The following is a 24540-nucleotide window of genomic DNA, read 5'->3' as shown; positions in this document are numbered from 1 at the left end:
CTGCAGATTTTTGACAGCTGTTGCTCTAAACCCCTGCAGGAGGCCGAAGTCAGAGTTATTCTCTCATTTGCTGAAATCCCTGTCCACTACTAAACAGAAACCTAGGAACTGACCTTGGCCATTCATAAAAAGATGTCATGACAGGCATTGATTTTTCTAACGGCGTGCGTCTTCTCTTTCATACTCGGGATGAGGAGCGGGCGGAGATTACAGTTGGCGTTCTCTGTGACCCGCCGCCCTGCGCTCACGTCTGCGTGTGATGAAGAAGAGGCCTGCATCCAGCCTCCCCCCCCCTTCACTCCACCGGGACTTCCAGCCACGGTCACACTTAAGATGCTAAGTTTGTCGTGGCATTGACCGGACCAACACATGTCTGGACACGCCGTCCTGTAGTGTCAGCGTAGTGATGCAGGGCCCACGCCCCGGCACGGATGTTGGGCTGTGATTCATGCGGCTTACTGCCAACGTTCAGACGGTCGGTAAGGTCAGTGAAGAGTCTCTGAAGAGCGAGCTGTCACTGACATAAGGATGCAAATCTCTACATGAGACGCAGGATGACTTTTATTCAGTAACAAAGACAGAATATGTGAGCGAACCCCAAAGGTGGGAGCACTTCCTGCTGCGACGTTCGATTTCACAAAAACATATTTGGCAGGATGCGCAAAATACCACAGGAATGACATTTGTTTAGAGGGTAGCCATGTTCCTTGAGAAATGCTTGAGGCCTGCAGTTGGGAGTGTGCAGGCTCATCACACACTAACGGGGATGGATGAGGGGGCCGACCTGCAACCTTGCAGATATGGTCCACTGGTAACAATCACTGTTAGGCTCCTCAGCGGTACTGGACACATAAAGGACACCTTCGAGTTTCTATGAGTCAGAAGAAGTTCAAATCTAAGAGGTTTCATCTTAAAAGGTCCTGTTTTGTCACAGTTATTTAGAAATGACACAACATACAAAACAAAGAAAACACACACGTAGTCACTCAGGGTGCGACCCAGCTCCTTTTGTAAATAATTTAACGTCAAAGTTATTCTTCTCTGCTCTTACATTAACATGAGTGCGGGTGCACTATAGGAGCAGGCCGAACTAAATAGGACAAGGGCTCGCTGCCAAGACAGCAATTATGTGCCACCCCTCAACCTTGTCCCGCAGCCTCCCTGCTCCAGGGTGCTCTCCGCTGCAGCACTCTCCACAGGAGGAAGGAGCAACTCCCTGAACCCACCAGTGGGCTTCAGTCACCTCGCCAGGTATCATGTCATTAATTAACCAGGCGAGCATGTTCAGCAGCATGAATTATTTGGTGGACTTACACTTTGTCAGTGAAGGCTGTCGGCGGGGCCTTGCGGGCAGTGAGGATCACAATAATGAAGACGGCGCTGAGGAAGAGAGCGAGGACTGCACCCATCACGGCTCCGGCCACGGTGATGGAGTTTGACCTCTCGGCTTGAGACTGGTCTGAGACAGGGAGGAGAGAAACGTCCCAAAAAAAAACACAATAACATCAACGTGAAAATATACAGGAGACGAATAACAGAGTCAGGCTGTGAATGAATGAAAGCTCAGAAAAGCTCATGATATTCTCTTTTGATTATCAGAGGATTAACAGTGCAGCCAGTCTCAGTCCCAGTGCAAGCTGAGCTCCATAGATGCAGAGCAACAGCAGTTTAGACTTGGACACACTTGACGTTTGTACTGTTGACAAGAAAATTGTTGCAATCTTACAGGTCGCTGTGTGTAATTTTTGAAATGCTGTGAAATGCAACATGCAAGATTATTTTGTTAACTGGAGCACATTTAGTTCTGAAGAGTACAAGTAGAGCTCTCTGTGCTCAAGGACTATAATCTCTTGGTTACTAGAAAAAAGGAGAGGCCTGTAGCTTCTTGTAATATGCTCAGTGTGTTACTGTTCTTATTCTAGTTATTATTCTAAAAAAGAGACCTATAAACTTGGGTGTTATTTAAATGATTTACAATCTGAAACTGATTGACAGAACAGGTAACTTTCTAAAAACAGTTAACTTGACTGACTGGCACATGTCTGGGAAATGTTGGTGGTTACTGGTTGCAACAACAAAAAAAAAAACAGAAAGGGTTTATCTAAGTTGAAATTGAAATTGAATTGAAATTAAGTCAGGGGTGTCAAACATAGGGCCCGCGGGCCAAAAGCAGCCCGCCAGAGGGAATAATGTGGCCCGTGGCCTGACGAAAGTGTGAAAATTGCATAAAAGACTGTAATTTTTTGCTATTCCTGCACTATTTCTACTGAAACAGTGGACAGAACACTGAGACCCAGAACTAGACAAAAATGCGTCTAAATGACTGCAGTCCATTTGTCAATTTTTTGACAGCGGATTAGTCTGAAGTAGTGCAGAGTGTGTTGGACTAAGAAAAAGCAGCCACATGAGCTGTAAGAAGAAGAGCTGCAGGCAACAGACTTTACACCGTCCATCCCTCAGAGAGGTAAGCAGCGCCTTGCACTGTGTCCTGCTGTGCTTACAATCACATCATAGTCAGCCACAGAAATGATGGAAAAATGCCACCCATTAGCTGATTTCTGTATGAAAATGACAAGAGTTTGTTCTCTGCATCCAGAACTCTGTTAAGTATGTTAAGCTGTTATTAAATCACATTTGCTGTTAACACCAAGCCTGACGTAGCCAGACTCGATCCTTATCAGAAGCCTGGAACACGCCATGGGGATTTCATTATGGGCCATTCAGAGCTATGACGACGTGGATGACGACATCGCTGTTACTATTCTGTCCATCACCTCTTAAAGCCCGCCCAAATGATTTGAAAAAAAATCTGTGAGTGAGACTTAAATTCATGTCATGTTTGCAAGGTCAATATGAAGCTAAATAGAAACAAGTGGTCTATTGAGGACAAACATTTGAACTGTATCATTTTTCTCATGTTATTCTTGACAGGAAAGCAAATAAGTACAATTTAGATCGAGCTTAAGCCAGAGCCATCTGTAAACATTAAACCACATTAAACAATGTCGGCTGTATCAAAGCTGTGTTTAAGGGCTGTTTGTCTTACGTTTGCTTTATTGTGTCCCGACAGTATGTGTGAAGGTTTAAGTAAATATCATTGGTATGATATAATAAGGTCATACACACGGTGTTATTCCTCAATCTTTTCAGTATGTGGAATTAGCTTTGTTAGACCATATGCTTGCATATGCTCCATGCTGTCCACTGAGGGGATTAGGATTAATCGTGATTAAGATGCATTAAACTGGCAGAACAGCAAGCTTTGGCCGATCAGCACTAATGTGTAAAACTGTGAATGTGGGACACTGAAGGACTGAAGGGACTGGAGGACAAAAGGTGACAGAGGAGGCAAAATGTGTAATGGTCAATTCCACTTGATTTAGCTGTCGGAGTGGGGGGGACGAAAAATCAATAATGTGCTGAGATGTGAATTCTAAATAACAGTTCAATTATGATGCAGATTGAAGAAGGTGGGATTTTTGCGCTTGCTGCTGAAAACCACTTCTTCCTCTTCCTTTTTGCCCCTCCCCCCTTCCCCTTGTCTCCATTCAAGCTGTCCTCCAACAGTTAATAACCATTCGATTAGCTCTGATGGAAGCTGAACTATGACAAGGGCCTCTTGAGTTGATCAAAATGTCTTTAAAAATGTAGTTCATCAAGGTGGCTGCTTTAATGCCTGCTGACAGACACTTTCAGGGACTTTCACAGGGTGTTACAAAGACTCCTGTAATAGGTACATGGAGCACCTACGGCATGGAGCACCATGTTCCTTGAACAAAATTCTCTGAATGGGCAAATTTGAGGTATGAAGATTTAGAAAATGCACCGTATCTCTTAGAAACCATAAGCTAAATATTAGATTCATATGGGATGATTACGTTCATAAACATATTCATGCATGTTCTGTTTCCACATTTTTTTTCACCCACATGAACATTTTATTGTTTCAAATACCATCTACTCTGGAGGGGCTTGGATTACTGCTGTTAGTTTTGGAACAACTGTCGCCGCACTGGGAGCTCCAGACTCTTTCTGTCTCTCTCCTACTTCAGCACTTTTCACACAAACATCATCCCTGTGAAGCCAGGCGAAGTGCATGCTGTTGCTCAGGGAGGTCAAAGTCCCAGACAGACTTATTATGAATTAAACACACACACACACACACACACACACACCACACCTCCTGGAAGTAAGGGAGCAAGAGATGGTGCCCCCCCCCCACCCCCCCTCAACTCTTAAACCTCAAGCGTCATGCCATTGCCAAGACAACAGACCCCACAGGGAGCAGAGGCTTGTGTAATAACGGTGGGGGAAGGAAGGTTAGAGCACCATTTCAATATTTTGAGTCTGATACCAGCTCTACCGGGGAGTCAATATCAAAGTCTCTCCCTCACACCGTGTTGTCAGCGCTGCATCCCTGTGCGCTGCCTGAGACGTTCGCTCACTCCTTTGTGTGTTGTGAAAAGTATCCTTGGAAACTGTTGTGTCGCAGGCAAAGAGCAAGTGTGCCGATCTTCTCCTACCACGGGTGCCTCAAACTAATTCAAGCATCAGCGGCTGACATCATTACTGGTGCCGAGCCGCCCGCTCCACCGTGTAGACCGAGCGTTCCCCCGTTTCAAGGTCAGAATGACGAGTGCGCTGACCACGATAAGATCAGTAGGAGACGGAGAGGTCAGCGGAAATAAAGGCTTTAAGGGGAAGTGTGTCTTGAGGCATGCTTAACAATGTCAAGGTCACACTGGTGCGATACGTCCTTCCAGCCGGAGGATCTCTCTCTGTAGTGCAGCAGAGCGTAATGGGCCATTTTCAGTTCCAGTAGCTAATTCTCTCTTTCTGCCTCTGCCTTTCACAGCAGCACAGTTAACCTTTCAGCTCCGCGCAGGCCCCTGCATCGCTCTCCCTCCGCTGTCTGTGGCCAGGTAGAGCTTGTTGGAAGACAGCCTCCATCAGCAGCTCCAGATGAGCTTGTTGCCATGGGGACAGTCAATGGGCTGGAGAGTGGGGACTTTGGGCCAGTCAGAAACACTCAGCGTTTAATTTTACCAGCTGGTAGACAGTGGGAGAAAGACACCGGGGTGGGAGGGTGGCGGATTCACAAAGGAGGGGAGCTGTAGGGGAGAGCGAGGGCCTTTCTGTCCTGAAACAAAGCAAACTAGGACTGATGAAGAGGGCAGAGAGCAGAGGAGGTGCTGGGTCTCCCCCGACCACAGACATACCAGTGGAGAGGGAGCAGTTCAGTATAGCAGGACATAACCAAATGGCAACAGAAATTAATCAGAATATGAAATCATTCTTTGTTCCTCATAAAACAGATCAGATGAAGGGAGGAAAAAATGATCTGGAATTACGTCATGCGCGGCGTCCCACATATGCGAGCTGGATTTGGGGTGTGGGGGGATGTTATGCAGCATTATGCGTTCGGGAGCTAGAGATGATGTCATTTATAGATGAACAAAGAGGCTGAGACTGAGCAGTCTGAGTAATGGCAAGCTCCAGAGAAAAGAACTCACAGGTGCTAAGGTGCTTTATTGAACTAAAGTATCTCAAAAAAGACCGACAAAATAATGCTCCACTGCTGTCACCGACATAAATACTTCTTTTTGTTTTTCTTCAAGAAACTTACATTTTCTTTTGTATGTACAAAAACAAACATGACCACAAGGTGCTTTTCATTGACAATGTGAGACCGAAGGAAATTCTTCAGCTCTTTGAACAACAGTGACTCTACAGGAACCCAAACCCCTGACAGACACCTGTGAAGTAGAGAAGATGTAACTCATTTTACATCCAGAATTATTCAAGCTTTGTCTTTTTGTGTTTCTTAATGCCTCTAGTTTTCAAATATACTGTGTCATTAACCATCACGGCGACAAGGGCAGAATACTGAATATGGCACTATGAGAATTCCTCTTAGGGTGAAAAGTGAAAATCAAATAAGAAAATAAACCTCCCACGACAACAAAACAGGTTCTCACATACAGAAGTAAACAATAATAAAGAAAACGTTTCATCTAGGTATCTAAGGCACTAGTTGTAATTCTCAATCCAAAGTGAAGGACATTTGTCAAGGTAAGGATATTGATGACTGATCTCTATACAAAATGTCACAGTACAAAAGAACTTCATTAATCCAGGTGCAGGGCTCCAAACTGACGAGCCAAGCAAAAATAGTATATCGATTAGAGGAATTTCCTTCTTAGTGCATAGAAGCAAACACAACAAGGGTTTAGGCTGCCGTGCTTCCTGTCATCTTCTGCATTTATGTTAAAGTGACCAGAGAAGCAGAATAAATAGGTATCAGTGGCACCAAAATCAATACTTTTAATTCACTGGTCTAAATGAGGCTAAGGGTCGAACAAAAAACTATCTGCACATTTCATTTAGATATTAGTCTCCTCGTCTATGTCAGTGTTTGGAACATTTCTTTTAGTACCATTAAGCAAATATTAAATAAACAATGTTTTCAGTTCAACTACTTTCTAGCAAGGAATTAGTGCAAATGAAATATGTGTTATATGGATTTTCTGCATTGTGCTGTGTTGACAGCAGAAAAATGGCCCATTAAAGTAGGAATATGAATTCTTTTTGTAACGTCGTGAAGCTTCAGGTAGTTATTGAAATGTGCACCTTCTGTCTGCGCAGATAATTACTTCTACTGTACTGCACAGCATTTGAAACTTGAATTCCAGTTAGGGGTCATATTCTCCGTCTATAAATTACAGCAGCTCATTGTCAAACCTGATGATGACAACTGCAGCCTCGTCACTGCACACTATTCACACCCTGACACATAATTAGCAAGGGATCATGACAATATAACCAATTCCCATTTCGACAACTGTTACTGTAATATTAAAGCATCTCTTCGTTTCTATTTCAGGCTACAAGATGTTGTATACAGTGATACGTTAGTCATTTATAGAAGCTAATGATCAGTTGTTACCTAGTCAGTAATACTAAGTGAGACATCATCATCATCGTATTTATACATACAACTAATATTTGGCCTCTTGCAGCAAGTATTGCATGAGTGTCCATACTACTAAAGTTGGCAAGTATTCACAACTAGTGTACATGAAAGAAACTGTTGGATCTCCTCCACGCAGACTGGTAAACAGGTGCATGTGCCAAAATACTTTATTTTTTTCCATCTGTATACAAACTGAAATTAATAGTTATGTCTATCTTTGAGCCCTGACTTACTACAGTAAGGCTCCATGGCCTAAAGACACTGACATGTAAAACACTTTCTCCCTAGTTCAGTCACAGTACTTGGTTTGTCCTGCAGTGTTTATCAGTCTTGATTGACAATAAAATGGTGCCTTCTTTTTTAACTGAATGCGGATTTAATTGTAAATCCAGTTTAAGATATGTTTAAGACAAAAAAAAAAAAACATGGTGATTTATTTTATATACTCAAGGGATAGCTATGATTTAATGACGTGCTACAATACATTGTCTGTCCCTGTGCTGTGGTGAAAAGTCCAAAGTGCTGATAATCACAGGTGAGGGTGACAACACTTCCTTCACAAAATACTAATTAGCCTACATAATGTATATTTAACTGTTAGTATTAACAAATGTTAAATGCAAAAAAAAAAAATTGTTAATGTCAGAGCATGCAGCTGCACACTTCACTGACTGTTAAGCGCCAATAAGCTTATTAATGCCTCAGATTGTAATTGTGACGTGATCATGTATTGTTTCTATGGGTAACTCAGATTACTGAAATTTGCCCGTGAGTGTTTGAGTGTGGTAGTGTACCGGCTGCACTCTTGAATGATTTCTTTGTGTAACAAAATATTTTGTGACTAGAAGGCCAGCGTATGGTGACTGCCACACTGTAGCCTGCTTTAAACAATGCCCCAGTCGATAGCACTCTTGAATTTACAAGAGCCCTGGTCAAGTACCAGAGTTCAGATTCTCAAACAGATCCATTATCATCTGATGGTCAACAGGACAATGTGTATATGGGGCTAACTCCATGAATGAGTAAATCATCCATATGCTAAACTGCCACTGAAGAAATATTATTCCTATTTGCTTCCTCTTGTACAACTGTGTGGCATTTGTTTTTGCAACTGAAGTCTTTGACCAGTATTACAAACCCTTTCTATTGTTATGGTGGGCTGTGCCCCATTCATGCAGACCTCCTGCTCTCTCTCTGGCAATCCCTCCCTCTTGGGGGTAAATGACAAGCCACGTAAAAGCAGGAGAAACACTATCAAGGTTCACACATCACCAAGACATTCAGAGGTCAAGTCCTCAAGCTCACAATTAATCCTTAGTGATTTACATACGAGTAAGGATTTCAGTAGGAAACAAGCCTTTCATTATAAACCTCTGCAAAAGGCAGTACTATGCATTTTATGACCACGAATGTGTAAAGGTCATCAGTTAAGGACAAACTAATGGATATAAGCATTATTGACACATACAGTCCAAAGCAAAGGATGCAGATTTTATAAAAACCAACAAAAAAAAAAAAATTCTTAAACAATCAAATGTGAACCAGAAGCCCCCAGGGCCTCCACTCAGAAGACAAATTGTGACGGTCCATGTAGTAAGGCAGAGACAACATATAAATCAAATCTTTCATTAGTCTCTACACACACAAACTAGTAACTTGTCCGCTTCTGTAGTCATGGAGATGTTGACTGTCAAACTGGCTGTATAGTCCACAGTCTGTCCACATCAAAAACAGAAAAATATCCCAAGTGTCAACCAGGACGCTTGACCGAAACAAGGGAACTACAGAAAAGATATTAGTAGAAGTGTGTGTGACTACAGAAAAGCAATACGATGTTTTTCCTAATTTCAAAAACAAAACCTTCTGATTTCTGTTATATGTCTGCTCCTGCAGAACCAGGTAGCTTGTCAAACATACCACTCTCTGCGTGAGATGACTGAGCCATCTGTGTGAGACACATAATCACCCTCGGGCCCACTATCGTAGCAGTCGTCTGACAGGTAGGGGGAACCATTTGCATGTGGTTTAGGTGAATGAGGGTATCTGGCACATCTGGCCTGCTGTGGACTAGAATACTGTGTGCGTTCATGATGGCGATTCTGCTGATGGTTGTGACGACTGCTCTCCCTCATTGCCCTGGTGTACCCATTAACGGGATACTCCCCTCCGTTATAGTCGCTATGGTGACGGCGGTCACGCTCATGTTTGAGCTGGCGGTCACCCCACTCTTCGCGGTCGTGGTCCCGATGATGGGAGCTGCTGCCAGCTTTCGTCGGGTGGAGTTCGTGCTGCGTGGGGGCCTTCTGGAGATCATTGTGGCCAAGGTACTGCTTGGTGTAGTAGTTCCCATGAAAGCTCTGTTGTTTCCGTAGGTAACACACGCCAACCAGAGACAACAGTAGGAGCAGGAACAAAGCGCCTCCCACGGCCCCACCCACTATGGAACCGAGATTACTTTCAGGTAGGGCTTCGAGTGTCGGGGAGCTCAGAAGGACATGGCCCTTATCATCCACAAAGGTGGGGGAGGAGGAGGAGGAGCCAGTTAGGACAGGAGCAGTTATGGTGGAAGGCATGGTGGGAGGATCTAATGGAGGGAAGGAGGGTGAGAGGGGAATAGAGGGTGAACGGGAGAGATGAACAGAGAAGCAGAGAATATCAATGCCAACTACAACAGCCTTTCACTAAGTAGGGATAGGTTGACAAAAACAACTAAACTACAGCCTACATGCTCACAGCAGCCTCATGTCTGAAAAGGCTCTGTGGACAGCCTTTGTTATTACATACAGATTAGTAAATAAAACATAAAAATCAAGAATTGGGGATAATGGGCTGACACAACCAAGATATTAGATGACGGTCGAATGAGTAAGCTTGTCTTGAGTAGGGTCTCAGCACTGCTTCATTAAAATAATGAGCACCATATCAAGTTCAAATTACCACTACAAGCGTAGTAGGGTCTAATATTCTCCCAAGTTGAAGCCCACTAGTCAAAGTAATTACAGATCTGGCATGGCTTGAATATGTATTAACTAGGCCTTTAAATCTTTCATCACAATCTACATATTGTTTTTCAGTTTGGTCATAGCAGGCAGTGTCGTCTTTAATGAAACAATTTAACATGTGAGTAATCTTTACAACTATTTTATAGACTAATGTTTTGCAGTATAATTTCTGTTGCTTGGTAACCAAATTGTATAGTTACTTAAAAATATCTACCTACATTCTTATTTGTATGGCTTGAATACTCTTTGTTGGAAATTGTGAGGGTAAAAGAACAAACCAAGACTACTGAAGCAATCTAAGACTCCTGAATTTCTCAATATCTTGTATGTAATTCAAACAACAAGTACAACAGGGACCTAAAGTTGAAGGCAGAAGAAAAAACAAGTCTTTCAAATGCTTTAAATGAAATGCTTTCATATTTTTGCTGGTTACCAGAGGCAGTATTTTTCACCTGGATATTGAAACTATTTTTATTTTTAGTTATTTATTTATTTTTTTTAAAGCTGAACAAAAGAAAAAATAACTGGTTTAAAATGTACAAATGGGTTTAACTTTTATATGTGAAGAAAGACTTTAAAGAATTCATTCCAGGACACTCAATGGTATTAGGGATCCCTTTCACTCTGCTGGGCTAACCTTTTTAAAAATGGAATGACCAAATAATTTTGTTTAGTATGTTTTACTCGTGTGAGGATATGCATTTAAGACCTATACATATTACAGGTCTAGTGTATTTTTCACTATGTAACAAATGGAACACTGACATTAAAATGAATAGGATCTGTGGTTTTACCCACAAACAGACAAGCCAAAGGCTATAATCATAAGAAGCAAAAGTAATGGAAAGAATCTAGAGTCTAAAAGCTTTAATGGTGCTGCAAAATTGCTCTGCCACTTTAACTTCGGTGCCAGGCCAGATGTGAGGCAAAGATTCACATCTGAGAGATCAGAAACATGAACCCGGAGGTTTGTAGTCTTCAAGTATATGAACTGTACAACTCCATGCAGAGGCAGTGAACCGACATGAGCACACCCACAGCAACACATACAAAGAAGGCTACACCAACATGCGTAAGCTTGTGAACACCCATACAGGTCCTCTCAAAGGAAAATGAAATATGGATGATAAATAATAAATAGGAGTTGAAAAGAACTGGTTAATGTTTTATGAATCTGGGACATCATCTCACAGTGAGGCTGCAGGCTTTTGCCTCTTACTGCATGACACATGCAGAAATAAAAGAAACAGAAAGAAGGCAAGAGAGATGAAAAAGAAAATCACATCATAATCAGAACTTCATTCAGGAGGAGAGCTTCCCCAGGCAAGAGAGTTTTTGTGAAACCAGAGTAACATGCTCATCATACACAACAGAGAGACACGACATACTTAGACGCCAAGCCAGCAGGACAGAGCAGAAGTAGTGCACTGTGGTCTGAAGAGACCATAACTATTTGCAGCTGTTTGGCCTAGGAACACCCCTTTTGACATCTGGAGACCCAATGTTAATCAAGGCTAATCAACATGCAATTAAGAATAAATCTAATATCAGTGCCAACACACTGTACCATGGGCGACTGCTTACTGTCACTATGTACAGAATGACCGAGAGTGATACAGTGTCACATTTCAGCTTGAAGGACAATGTCACAGGCAGTGATACTCTCTGTGACGTGCATGCACACACAGTGCTTCCTAAGGGAAGACAAGGCAATAGGAGTCAGCGGTGTTCCGGTGTGTATTCTCCGCTCACCTTGTATCAGAATGCGCACATCCCGACTGCGGAGGTTGATGTCATTGGCAACCTCACACCTGTAAACTCCAGAGTCATTCCGCTGGAGGGGGCGCAGGAAGAGCAAAGTGCTGTTTATTATTTCCACCCCTTCTGGCATTTCACTGTCCAGTCTGGGATACACAAGAGACACAAACATTTAGGCGAAGAGAAACATTCCCATGACAAATATCTTGTTATGTAATCATGCACGTGGACATTTAAAAAAGAATGAATAATGCACTAAAACTTGAAACAATTATTTGAAGGTTTTAAATGAGTAAAAGATACATTTTCAGGATACATTTTCAAATCTACTGAGCTGAATTGAAGCAACAGCTTACACTGCTTGGCCAAAAAAAAAAAGTCACCACCAAAAAAAAGAAAAAGGAAAAAGTTTGCACACTCTAATATTTCGTTGGACCGCCTTTAGCTTTAGCTTTGATTACAGCACACATTCACTGTGGCATTGCTTCGATAAGCTTCTGCAATGTCAAGTGTTGCATTCATTTTTCACCAAGATCTTGTATTGATGATGGAGAGTCTGACCACTGCACAAAGCCTTCTCCAGCACATCCCAAAGATTCTCAGTGGGGTTAAGGTCTGGACTCTGTGGTGGCCAATCCCTGTGTGAAAATGATGTCTCATGCTCCCTGAACCACTCTTTCACAATCTGAGCCCCATGAATCCTGGCATTGTCATCTTGGAATATGCCCGTGCCATCAGGGAAGAAAAAATCCATTGATGGAATAACCTGGTCATTCAGTATATTCAGGTAGTCAGCTGACCTCATTCTTTGGACACATAATGTTGCTGAACCTAGACCTGAGCAACTGCAGCAACCCCAGATCATAGCACTGCCCCCACAGGCTTGTACAGTAGGCACTATGCATGATGGGTGCATCACTTCATCTGCCTCTCTTCTTACCCTGATGCCCCCATCACTCTGGAACAGGGTAAATCTGGACTCATCAGACCACATGACCTTCTTCCATTGCTCCAGAGTCCAATCTCTATGCTCCCTAACAAATTGAAGCCCTTTTTTCTGGTTAGCCTCACTGATTAGTGGTTTTCTTAAGGCTACACAGCTGTTCAGTCCCATTCCCTTGAGTTCCCTTTGCATTGTACGTGTGGAAATGCTCTTACTTTCACTATTAAACATAGCCCTGAGTTCTACTGTTTTCTTTGATTTGAACCAAACGATCAATCAGGATTTTCTTCCGACCACATTTCTTCTTTAAAGACGATCCCACTATCCTTCCAGTTTTTAATAATGCGTTGCATAGTTCTAAACCCTATTTTAGTAGTTTCTTCAATCTCCTTAGATGTTTTCTCTGCTTGATGCATGATGATGATCTGACCCTTCTCAAACCAACTAATATCTTTTCCACGTCCACAGGATGTGTCTTTAGACATGGTTGTTTAAGAAATCAGAAGCTACTCATTGCATCAGTTAAATACCTTGTTGCCAGCTGAAAGATAATCACCCATGCAGTAATTATCCAATAGGAGGCCCGTACTTATTTGCTTAGTTAAAGCCAGGTGGCGACTTTTTTTTTTTTTTTTTGGCCAGGAAGTGTATATTGGGTCACATCCTGAGGTAAACTTGGATATCTCACTTTAACACTCATAGTACAATTTACTATTGCTCTTTCAACGTTTGTCTTAACTACAGACATAAAGAAAACATCATTCTCAAACAAACAGATACACACACCTAATCCATCTGAAGTGATGAGCCGGTGGGTTTGCATTGGCTTTGCACATCATTTGAACATTTTCGCGGCCCACATACCAGTCTCCATCATAGCCCACAACTGTGATATCAGGAGCAACTACAATCAGAGAAAAAAGAAACAACTTCAGAAAACAGTTTTCATTTCTGTACTGTGCTTATGAAAAACATTTTCCAGTGACTGGTAGGAAAACTTTAAAATGTGATATTGTATCATAGTTCTGCAGTGCCATACATTGAATCAGTGGAAAACCCTTTGTAGTTGGCATCGGCCACAGACCAAAGATAAATGCATCTGTCAAACAAAAAAAGATTTTCAAGGAGGTCACTTTTCCCCTTTCAAAAGTCTGGTTGCATCTGGTACACAGAGACACATTTGTGCCACACAAAGTACAGATACAGTACTGGATGTTAGTACTCTAACATCCACAGGGACTTACTGACAGAAAACATTTTCACTTTTGACAGTTTAAGGGCACACACAGACATGTACTGACATAGAAATGCCTTAAGAAAATTGGATTTTGGGGAAAAAAAACAAACAAGGACAGCCCGTAACCGTAATTACTATGTGTAGGCCGTTTTTGAAAAATGAACTGTTAATGTACTCCAAATAAATTGTAATGAAATTAAACAGAATCAATATTGATCAGCAATTTACTTTATTACACTTGTCCAGTTGTTGATTTGATAGAAAAAAGGCCGCTCATATACCCACACTGCACATTGAGCTGGTAGGGGATCCTGAAGTCGCTCTGCAGAGCCGGGTGGCGGACCACACAAGTAAGCGCGTGGCCCTGGACGTGACGTGTGGGCTGCCAGATGTAGCGCACTTGTGTGCTGGTCGTTCCATTGACATCGTCAAATAGCTGCACTTCTGACTGGCCAAAAAGGTTGGATTCCCAGGACACCTCAGCAGGGGGCCGAGCCCGCTCGGCAATACAGGTAGCCACCACAGTTTCATTGCCACCGTCGATCAGGGCAGTCGAGCCAGCAGACACGTAGACCTTGGGCTCAACTGTTATGTACAGTGTGAGAAAAAATAGGGAAGGATGAAACAACAACAGGGGAATTTCAAGTTCTGAGGTTGTTTCCGAGTTAACTGCAGGGTTTGAGATGCTCACATTACATTTCTGTTTTGCCTGCATCGTTAGCTGCATTCTCTTCACTCCACTCATTCCACTACAACCGAGTCCAGCCCATCATTAGCAGCTCTAGCCACCCATGTGATCTGTTCTGTGAAAACAGACTGAGTACACACACACTGTGTTTGTGCACCAGCATTGACAACCCATGATCCAAGTGAAAACAAAAAGGGTAATCCCCTCGGCAAAATTGAAAACAGCAGTACTGGAACCTGCTATTGCTCCTAAATTGAACAAAAAGGCTCTCCAATACAGGGACTGGTAGTAGACACCGAATAGAAGAGTGACTTTCTTTCCTTATCTTCCTCTAAAGACAATGAGGATGATAGTACCATGCAGGGAATGGACACATTAACAAGAAGACATCCTATTACAGAAGAGCATACTTAAAATGTCACAGGGAGGTCAAGGCATCCTTCAGATACAAGGGCTGTGCAATAATTTGCATTTATTAACTTTACTGAAATGTATTGTTTAGTTATTGATGTTTTTGTTGTGTCTTTTTGTTATACCTTTCGTCCAACGTAAAAATGAATTGCACCGAACATGTAATTATTTCCATAAATCATCTTATTTGATATTATTTTGATATTTCACAAATACTGGGAAACTGCTTATAGTCATAGTACGAACATCAACCCATACAGCAATTCCAATATGATTCTATACAACCCAATGGGTTGATGTCTAACCTTTGCGTACCAAGTACTGATTTAATATCAGTGTTTAAAAAAAGAACACTAATAAATGGGGAACAAATTAACATCACTTTTAAAAACAGCAGCCATAAAATTTTAATAGTACAGTAGATTTTTTTCTCCATGATTTAAATGCGGTTTGCTTCCCTAGTCCATCCCTGTTTCCTGTTTTGCCATAGTGGTAGTTTTTCGCGTGACGATTTTTCAGATGTTATAGTTGATGGCTGGTGTGGAAAATAGAGTTGGTAACAGCTCTCCAAACTGTGCCATTGCATACTGTACAGACAGGTGATATTTTACAATGTAAATTGCCATTTAAGCTGTGTTGCCAATGAAGAATTGATTTCTTGTCGTGCAACATAACCCAGAGTTACTCAGAAAATGCCAGCAATGTGGTAATATACTCCACTGGAAAATTGTAGTATTGCATTGGTAAACAGACTGGAGAACTTGGCAGCACAGGAGGCATTTTCAACATTGGTGCTGGAACAGCTCAATCCAGAGCTTGACGTTTAGACTGATACTTTCTATTATCTCTTTCTATTATCAATTTTTTTTTGCAATCATTTTACAGAAAAAAAGTAAAAACCCAACTTCCCAGCTCACAAATATTTTGTGGTGGAAAGTTGGTCTGCAATCATTCCATTGGGAACCGAACATGCTCCGGCAAAGATCTCCTGGGCCAGACAAAACGTTTTATGCAGTGATGGACAGATGATAACAGCGACGTAGTCACACACACCATGTTAGTGTCGTGGAGTTGAAGTTGTTTATAATAAAATTACCCTGGTTGGTTGTAGGGTATTGTTGTAGAGGTATTTATTTTTTTCCAATGTAAAAACAGGCCCCATAAAGAAATCCAAATGGCACGTTACTAAAATTCAGATAAGAATTAAGTGTCAGGGACATGTACATGTCTGCTAAATATGTGTGGAACTGTACAGCTTATACAGAAGAGCACACACATACTTACCAAGTACACTGACTGTAGTGGAGGCTTGAGTGTTTCCCAGAGGAAATGTTGCTACCTTACAGGTATAGATCCCGACGTCCGAAAAGCCCACGTTTTCTAGAACGATGGTGGCATCGTGAGAGGACGGCGAGCGAAAATACAAGCGATTGATAAACTCTGGAGGGATGGAAGTTCCAAACTCTGGGTTGTAGACAGCCACTGTTACGGAGCCAGAAGGCAGACGGCGTTCCCAGGAACTCTGAGTGAGGGTAAGGTTTGAGCCAACCTCCACCCTGCACTCTAACGTCACATTCTTCCCCAGCACAGCGCTCACCCTCTGAGGCACCACCACCTGACTGCAACAGACACCTGTGAAAGACACACACAAAATAGCTTGGTTGTATGCTGGGATGTCAGGCTGGGATAATTTGACATCATTAACAAACTATCATAAATGACACATTAATACTGTACAATGCTCGCTATCAACTAGAAGGTCTATTTGTTCGTGTTGAGAAACAGAGGGAGAATTTTATACCTGCAAATAAATGATTTTTAGATATAAAATACAATATGTTAATATTCTTAATGAATTAATCATTAGATCTGTGAGGACTTAAGTTTACTGCCACTAAAGACAACCAGCAGAAATCTTGTAAACTCTATATTTATATTTGTGAAATGAGTGAACATGTCAAAGATAGACAATAAATCAGTTATCAATCTTGCTGGTAAATATTTTCTACTAATCAACTAACTGAATGATAGATTAACTGATTTGATTAATCAAACTGAGTTGTTGCAGCTTTGCTTCAAACATCTCAAATGAGAAGTACTGCTCTTTCTCCGTATTTCAAGCTACTGTGAAATGAAAAATCTTTTAGTCAGGTCAGAGTAAAAACATCAACAGATCAGTCAGAACTTTGTGTTTTACTAACATGATAATAATGGACAATCAAGCAAAGCTGCAGCCCCAACTGAGGACTCAAAAAAACAATCATTTTGATAAATATTAAATTCATTTGTCTAGTCTGTAATAGAGACTACTGAACACATTACCTTTTCTATTTATCAGTGTCAGACAGCATTTACAGAACGTAATCCATCTGATAGTGAAAGAGAAATCGCAAATACCATAAAAAGCATTAGTGAGAAAAGGGTATTTCTGGTGGTACCGCTGACGTCAGCAGTCTATTTCATATCCGTACCGGTACAGTACCATCTGTGGGTATCAGACTAGAATCAAAAGTTGATACCAGCACAGCAGGCGTTGGGCTCCTCAACAAATACTGTATGACTCACAGTTGCCATTGATGAATTTATTTTGTCTCTACAGCTTTCCTCCTCCTGACCTGAATTCTGGAATTAAAAGCAGACTGTCTGCGCGTCTTTTGTCCAAATATAACTAACCCATGCACCCTGTCACCTGCACTTGTCAGAGATGTGCCATGTCTTGGGAGCAGGAGCTCATTGTCGTGCTGAGGAAGGTCAAAGGGATATGAAGAGAACAGACTACCACCGACAGAAAAAATGAAGGGAAGAGATATGCTAACACAACGATGACATCATCCCTGAGAGAAGAAAGGGCTGAGAGTGAGGAGAGGCGAGAGAGAAGACGCGAATGGAACACAGTGGAAGGAAACATATCATCAGGATTCCACTACACAACACAGAGGAAGTGCATTACTGTTTTAAAAAGAAAATATAGAACCACTAGACTGCCAAAGCTTTCAACTTGATCTCTAATTGCAACAAGCTTCCAGCAGGAAGACATCATCATAAATCAAAACCTGCTGTGCTGCTTGGCAACTGACTCCAAATATTCTATTGTTGTTTGGCCAAAACCAGCTCTGTCTCTGACCAATCTCCGTCTCAAAGGCCATGTCCTCAAATACTGGCACTGCAGTAGGAACTTTCTCTGTCCTCAAGTATATAGCACGAATGCTTTTATTTATTTATTTTTCTAATTTTACTGTTATTGGGGGGGAAAGGGACTACATTTGTGAGAATGCAACTTGTTCATTCAATTTTGCCTGTTAGGTTTACAGGGTAATTACAAGGTTAGTCGTTAGAGCCTCCAGACTTTTGTCACATCTGATAATAATTAATATTGCACATTATATTATAAATATTTATTAAAGAACATTAATGTGAACATGGCAGATTTCAGCAATTTCCATATGTCGTTCCAGATGGAACCACAAATAAATATGTATATACAAGCCAAATATTTATTTGAGAATACTAAATGGTGATGGTCTCTTTTTGGCAGAGTAGATATCATGAGTCACTGTGGTGACAGAAACGGGCTATTCAGTGCAGACTAATGGGCAAAAATGCAAATGCATCCACTCAAAATTAAACCTACAACACAATAAAGTGTACAAAAAGTGAAGGGGCTGGAATACTTTCTGAATTTGCTGTGTCAGAGAAACAGTGGAGAAAAGTTCAGCTGTGGGGGCACTGTGGGAATTTATGTGCTATTTAGGGTTGGCTTGAAGTCACACTAAAAATATAGATGCACATACATACACAAACCATTATGATCTGACTTGCCCAGCCTTATATTCACTTCTTTTAAATGTAAAAAAAAAATGTATTTCAGTCTTCATTTCAAAGATTACATTTTGTGACTTCATGACTGCTGTTAAGTCGGCTGCACAGAAGTACGTACAAGCGGCCAAGGGAGGCAAATATTTCTGTCAAACCAAACCACAGCAAGGCTAAACCAATCTGGATCTACTTTAAATGATTTATCAAGAGCGTGACTGTATGTGTATTCTTTTCCACTAGCATGCTGTTAGCTTACAATATCTAATACAAAACATTCCTTCACATAGTCTGCACTGCAATAGAGGGGCAGGGGAAGAAAGTGTTTTAGTCAATAGACTTTCATTACTTCTGGAAAGATTCTCGACATTTGAAACCACTAGATACTAGCACTAAAAATACAAGAACTGAACAAAGAGGGCGGATGATCTGACTGGACCACCAGCTGTGGAGCTACGCTAAAAGATATAGAAGCTTATCCCACACTTCACATTACACACAGTTCCCAGTTGCTTTATGTTGAGCTTCCCTCTGAGGAGTGTAGCTGAACATAAAGGAATAGCCCCAAGCGATCGTTGCTATTGGTTCTGTTGCTCAAGTTAATTAGCAAGTCACCCCAAACAAAGCATCCCTTAAACAAGGAAGGAAGGAACTGAGTCAAGTGAAACAAGGAGGCAGAAACCTGAGAACATATTTAGATAAACTGGTTAATTGCACATAATGTGCAAGTCACCACAAATTCATTTCGGTTAAAAATCTAAATTTATAAACCATGTACCTACAAAATGCAGCCTTTTTGAATGAGAGCATGACGCAATATATGTGCTTGTCTGAACAGTGTTTTGTATAAAATATGGGAACATACATTACACATGTCGACTACTGTGTATTGTACTTTAAGTTAATTGCAAACCCTTTAATGGAAAAGGTAGCTGCTTCTGGAAGATTTCTGAATGATAAGACTGGAGGTCAAAAATAGCAGCATAGTGAGAGGAAAAAAGGCAGTATTTTCCCCCCTCTGAATATATAATGGAAGAGGTATAGCGTCTGTATTAAATTTTTATTGGTGACATGACGACAACCTTACATAAGCGTGGCCTCCTTTTCTCCAACTCAGAATAAAAAAAAGTGACGAGAATAAGGGCAAAGTCTATCTGATCTTATGTGAAGCCTATCTTGACATAGCAACAGCGACTCCTTCTTTCTTCTTCTTATGCTCTCAGAGACAGAGAAAATAATGTTTCAAGTTCTTGCAATCCACAGAAAGAGCAGCTTCACTAGACACTTTCAGTTTGGTTTGCAAATTCGACACAATATGTCTCATCGACACACAGACTAGGAACCAGATTATAGATATCCTGGCATCAAGGACATATTGCTCCCTAGGGACACTCTGCTGCGCGTTCTCACTTTAGTCAATATTACCTTCACATGCACCACTTATGTGGCAGCAAGTGTATTAATATGAGTACAATGTAGAGGGCAGCGTGTCTTGTTAAGAGCGAATATCCGAACATAAATGGTGATGGGGTTTAGGTGGAAGTGGCAGAGCCAGCTGTGCAGAGCAGGACCTGAAAACACTGAAAAGTCATTTGATAGTCAGATCTTCTTGCACCTTCATGTCATCTTTTGGCCTCTAAGAATGATTTTCATTTCTGTGAATTATTTAACTGGTGGATCAATGTAGAGAATGCTTATTTGCATTGCTTGTATCTACTAAGTGAAAACAGACGAAAGCACAGTGGTGACAAATATATATTTTATAAGCAACTGCAGGGGGCAGCAATGTAAACTGTAATTTGAACAGATTTGTTTAACGGACTTTAACGTGTATAGATTAATTAACTGATAATCTGTAAACTATTGTTGCTCTACGTCTGCTGGATCATAAAGCAGGTAATGGTTTTCCAACAGGTTAAACATATCAAATTTGAAAGATGAATACAGGGTAAGACTCTGTATCTGTCCGCTTTAAGTTTCTATGCCCTGACATGCTAAGTATAAAGACGAAAATGGTCCTTAACACCAATTTTCAAAAATGATCAAAAAATTATTTTAAAATGCTGCTGTACACACAGTGTCCCAATACATGTGCATGCAAAACGTTGTATTTTGACAGGTTGAACAGTAATGATAGTAGCCTACTAAAATTATCAGTAGAACCCAGCACTCATGAGTGTTAGCCCTACATTACCTAATAAGCTAGCTTAGACTTTGTGAATTCACAGAGATGTTGCTTGCTTTGGTTGTCTAATCCTGCATTCACACTGGCAGATGACACAGCAACAAGCTGCAATTAATGTTCAACTGACAAAACTGAATGATGGGCAAAATGCATCAACTTATTTGAAGCTCGATTCAGCCAATCAATACGCGTTTCTTTTGGGTTTTTTTACCAGTTGACATTTAAAAGGGTGACATCAACGGCAACGAGAGCTTGACCATCACTTGTACCTGGCTATGCTGACCATGTTGTAGCTTTTGTCACTCATAGTGTGTGAACGTAGCAAAACTTGTCCCTGATTACATGACTCTTCGATACTTGCAGTACTTTTAGTACTATTGAGAGACAAAGATCATGGTGGAGCACCATGGGACATTATTCATTTTTTCATTCCATTTCTTTACCAATTAAAAATATTAATTTGCAAGTCAAGGAAGTCACAGTGTGTCACAAAGCCGTGTGAATATAAAACTATAAAAAGAAGATTACTAAATGATACTTAATGATGATATCTTAACATCAAATTGTGACTTTCTTGAAAAAATATGTAATTCATGGCACAATTCAAACAAGTCCAATAGTCAACTGAACAACTGGAAGGGGGCAGAACTTTGCCTTTCAACAGAAAAACAAGTATCGTCACACCATGAGAATTTTGACACTGACATCATACTGAGGAATCGATTCCCGTGACAGCCCTAGATGTTGCCCAATGTATTTTCTTATGAAACACTTTGGATCAAAAACATCACAATGTAAGAAAACAGTGTTTGCTCCCCTTTAAGGCCTCAACATTATTAACTCCAAGGATGTGTGCATCCATTTTGCATTCAACATATGCACAAGGTCAAAGCCCTCATTGAAATTTACAGCAGATGTAAAGTCAACCTAAATAAATGGGCACCTGTCTCCGCACCTCAACGTTAACTCTGTGAGTCCTGAAGTGTTTGGGTGCGGACTTTGAGATTTTGGTAATGACTTGGAGGAACATGCTGTACAAGGAGAATGTGGTAAATGATCTCTGGGTCACTTTTGTTATGTCTCATGTCATGTCTTTAGGAGGAGTTATTGAAGACGTACTGAGTTTCATCCTAGTGTGGAAGCCCAGAGATATTTTTCTCTGCGCAATGATCATTTGCTTAACTGCAAGAGTGACTCTCTACAGTATGAAACAGTGGTAACACTGGGTATGCACACAACTATCACGGAATGTGCAGAATACTCCTTTTTGTATTTGTTGCATTTTATTATTTTAGACTGAAAAGTGTTCAGTTAACCTATTATAGATGCTTCTGCTACCATGAGAAACACTGTGGGGAGGAAACTGGTCTGGCCAGATTCACCCTAGCACTGCCAGTGTCTCTGCAAAGACATGAGACTAAATAATGAATTATTAGACACCGCAAACAGTCACCAAGATGAAATTGTAGATGTGACATTCTCATAAAAAGATTCCTTTTAAATACACTACATATGTAGCAATCTTCCTTATAATCGATCAGATTTATAATTCAGTTCTGACTTTTGTTTGTATGAAAGGCGCACGATGTGTTAGATAAGACGACATTTGGAGTTAAACTGTATTATTCTTGGTTTTGAGTGATTGATACAGGAGCGCTACAGCACCTGACACAAAGTTGTCGTATTCCAGGGTGCCGATAGTGGACTGCCCACACCTTGATTAAACCATAATGAGCTAAGGCTGGACAGCAGCCACATGGAGCCTGACCCTCATCCCTACATGAGGGGGTGCTGTATTAGCGTAGTCCCCTCTGGTGACGCCAGTGCAAGTTCCTAAGCATTTTACAAAAGCGGCACACGACAAAGCAGCTTGTTACTTTAAAAGAAAATGTTTCTGGAGCTAATATGGCTGCCACTGAATCTGCAATGACCCAAGTGTAGGTTGGCTAACAGCATATATAAATGAATATCACTGTCTGTGCTGCTCGGCGGTTTCCGTGGACTGTTTCTATGGCAGCCTTGGGTCGCACCATCATCCGCGGCGTTGGCGCCGGCTAGCTACTACTCTGTGGCGTTAAAGTGAACTTGTAACCAAGTTTTAGTCTTTAAACGACGCTCGCTAAACTTGCTAAACTTAATCGCCACTTAAAGCACGCGGGGGCAGCTAGTTATTCCGACCCGCGCTCTGAGATTTCTGCAAGATGCGCGAGACAGCCGGGTCCTCCTCTCAAAACTTCTGTGTAGCGGTGGTCGAACAAATAAAACTACCATACAAAATTCAGGACTCACCTGTAATACTGAACAAAAGGTGAAATAATGCAACTTTGCTCTGCTGCCAGAGGTTATTCCGCTGATAGGACGGTAACATTTTCAAAAGCAGCGCAGTCTCCTGCTCCAGGACCACAGCGTAGGACTCATGCCAATTTAACGGTATGTGCTGAACGGTGGAACCTCCTCAGCAACAACTCCGAACTGCATGTGGACCGTACCATCTACACGGAGCGGAGCGGGGAGACGGGGGCTCACCTGACAGTTGAAGTAAATGGCCATTTGTCGAGGTTTCACACCAACCTCCCCCTGGAGGACTGATCCATTAGTATACACATTACGTCATCTCTGTTGATAACCCGACATATATTGATTCATTAAATCACTATTTTCTTTACTGGCATTGGCCATTACACACAGAAAATTCATTGTACATTATACCACAGCCAAAATGATTATGAAATCAATCAATTTTATTTGTTTTTCCGTCTGTCAGTTAGCAGAATTTTAAATGACAGGACACATTTCAAGAAAATAGTAGAAAGTTGGATACATTAAGCTGGAAAAACTGGCTCTTCCTTTTAAGTGCTAATGTGTGGGTATTTAAGATTTAATGTTTTGTCTTTTAATTCTTGAACTTTGATGGTCAGAAACACTTTTTTTTCTTGGCTCTCTGGCCAGAACCTTTGTGGTCTAGCCATGGGCAATCCTGGATGATGAATTTTGAATTTGAGTAACCAATCCATGTACAAATGCAAATTGTCTGATCCTTTCCATTATAAACTGAAATTATTGCACTTGCACCTGCAAGTCAAATCGATCAAACGTGCCCTCAGCAACTCTGTCCTCTGATTCATTCTTAAATTATGATGGCCATTGTCTTCTAAGTGGCATTATACATGATAAGTATTGATGTGTGTAATTTGGTATGAGTCTTCACAATAAATCGTTTTTTACAAAGCCGTGAAGGCACGTGTGTAATTAATAACAATAATACTGGCTGAATTACATTCAGTTTAGCCATGCAGTTTCATAACACTGGCTCATGGGCCTTTTTTCGCAGCAGGCAATTTTGTCACACAAAGCATTGATAGTGGCCGCATTCCAGTTTGGGGAGTTCAGTTCCATTAACTGGGACACTTAATGGAACTGAGCCATCATTAATACACTTGTGCTTTCCCTGGTGTGACAAGCTAAAATGGATGCTGTACAAAGGGTTTATTGCATGACATTCTCTATGCCTCCTGCGATACTTGAACTGA

The 24540-nt window shown here is 41.3% G+C and overlaps 1 protein-coding gene across 1 annotated transcript; it reads right to left on the bottom strand.

Annotated features, from left to right (window-relative positions):
• Positions 1-1169: 1169 nt before the first annotated feature.
• Positions 1170-23418, bottom strand: nectin3b (nectin cell adhesion molecule 3b). Its single transcript, XM_084564873.1, has 7 exons — positions 23300-23418; positions 16297-16644; positions 14199-14498; positions 13463-13580; positions 11728-11879; positions 8891-9557; positions 1170-1459 (listed from the first exon to the last, which is right to left on the bottom strand). Coding segments are annotated over exons 1-7 (1665 nt in total). The 5' UTR covers positions 23379-23418; the 3' UTR covers positions 1170-1458.
• Between the last annotated feature and the right edge of the window lie 1122 nt (positions 23419-24540).

Source organism: Chelon labrosus, assembly GCF_963514085.1.
Source record: "Chelon labrosus genome assembly, chromosome: 17".
NCBI classification, from domain to species: Eukaryota; Metazoa; Chordata; class Actinopteri; order Mugiliformes; family Mugilidae; genus Chelon; species Chelon labrosus.
Note: the sequence above shows the minus strand (reverse complement) of the source record. Positions and strands in the feature narration are given on the sequence as shown.

What these genes read in the sequence shown, in the direction of transcription:
- nectin3b (XM_084564873.1), bottom strand. Translation starts at nt 23,378, where the DNA reads ATGTTACCGTCCTATCAGCGGAATAACCTCTGGCAGCAGAGCAAAGTT. An exon ending in CTACCAGCTCAATGTGCAGT is followed by an intron (nt 13,581 to 14,198) that starts GTGGGTATATGA and finishes CTCTGATTGTAG; the next exon opens with TTGCTCCTGATATCACAGTT. An exon ending in TGTGCGCATTCTGATACAAG is followed by an intron (nt 9,558 to 11,727) that starts GTGAGCGGAGAA and finishes TCCCTCCATTAG; the next exon opens with ATCCTCCCACCATGCCTTCC.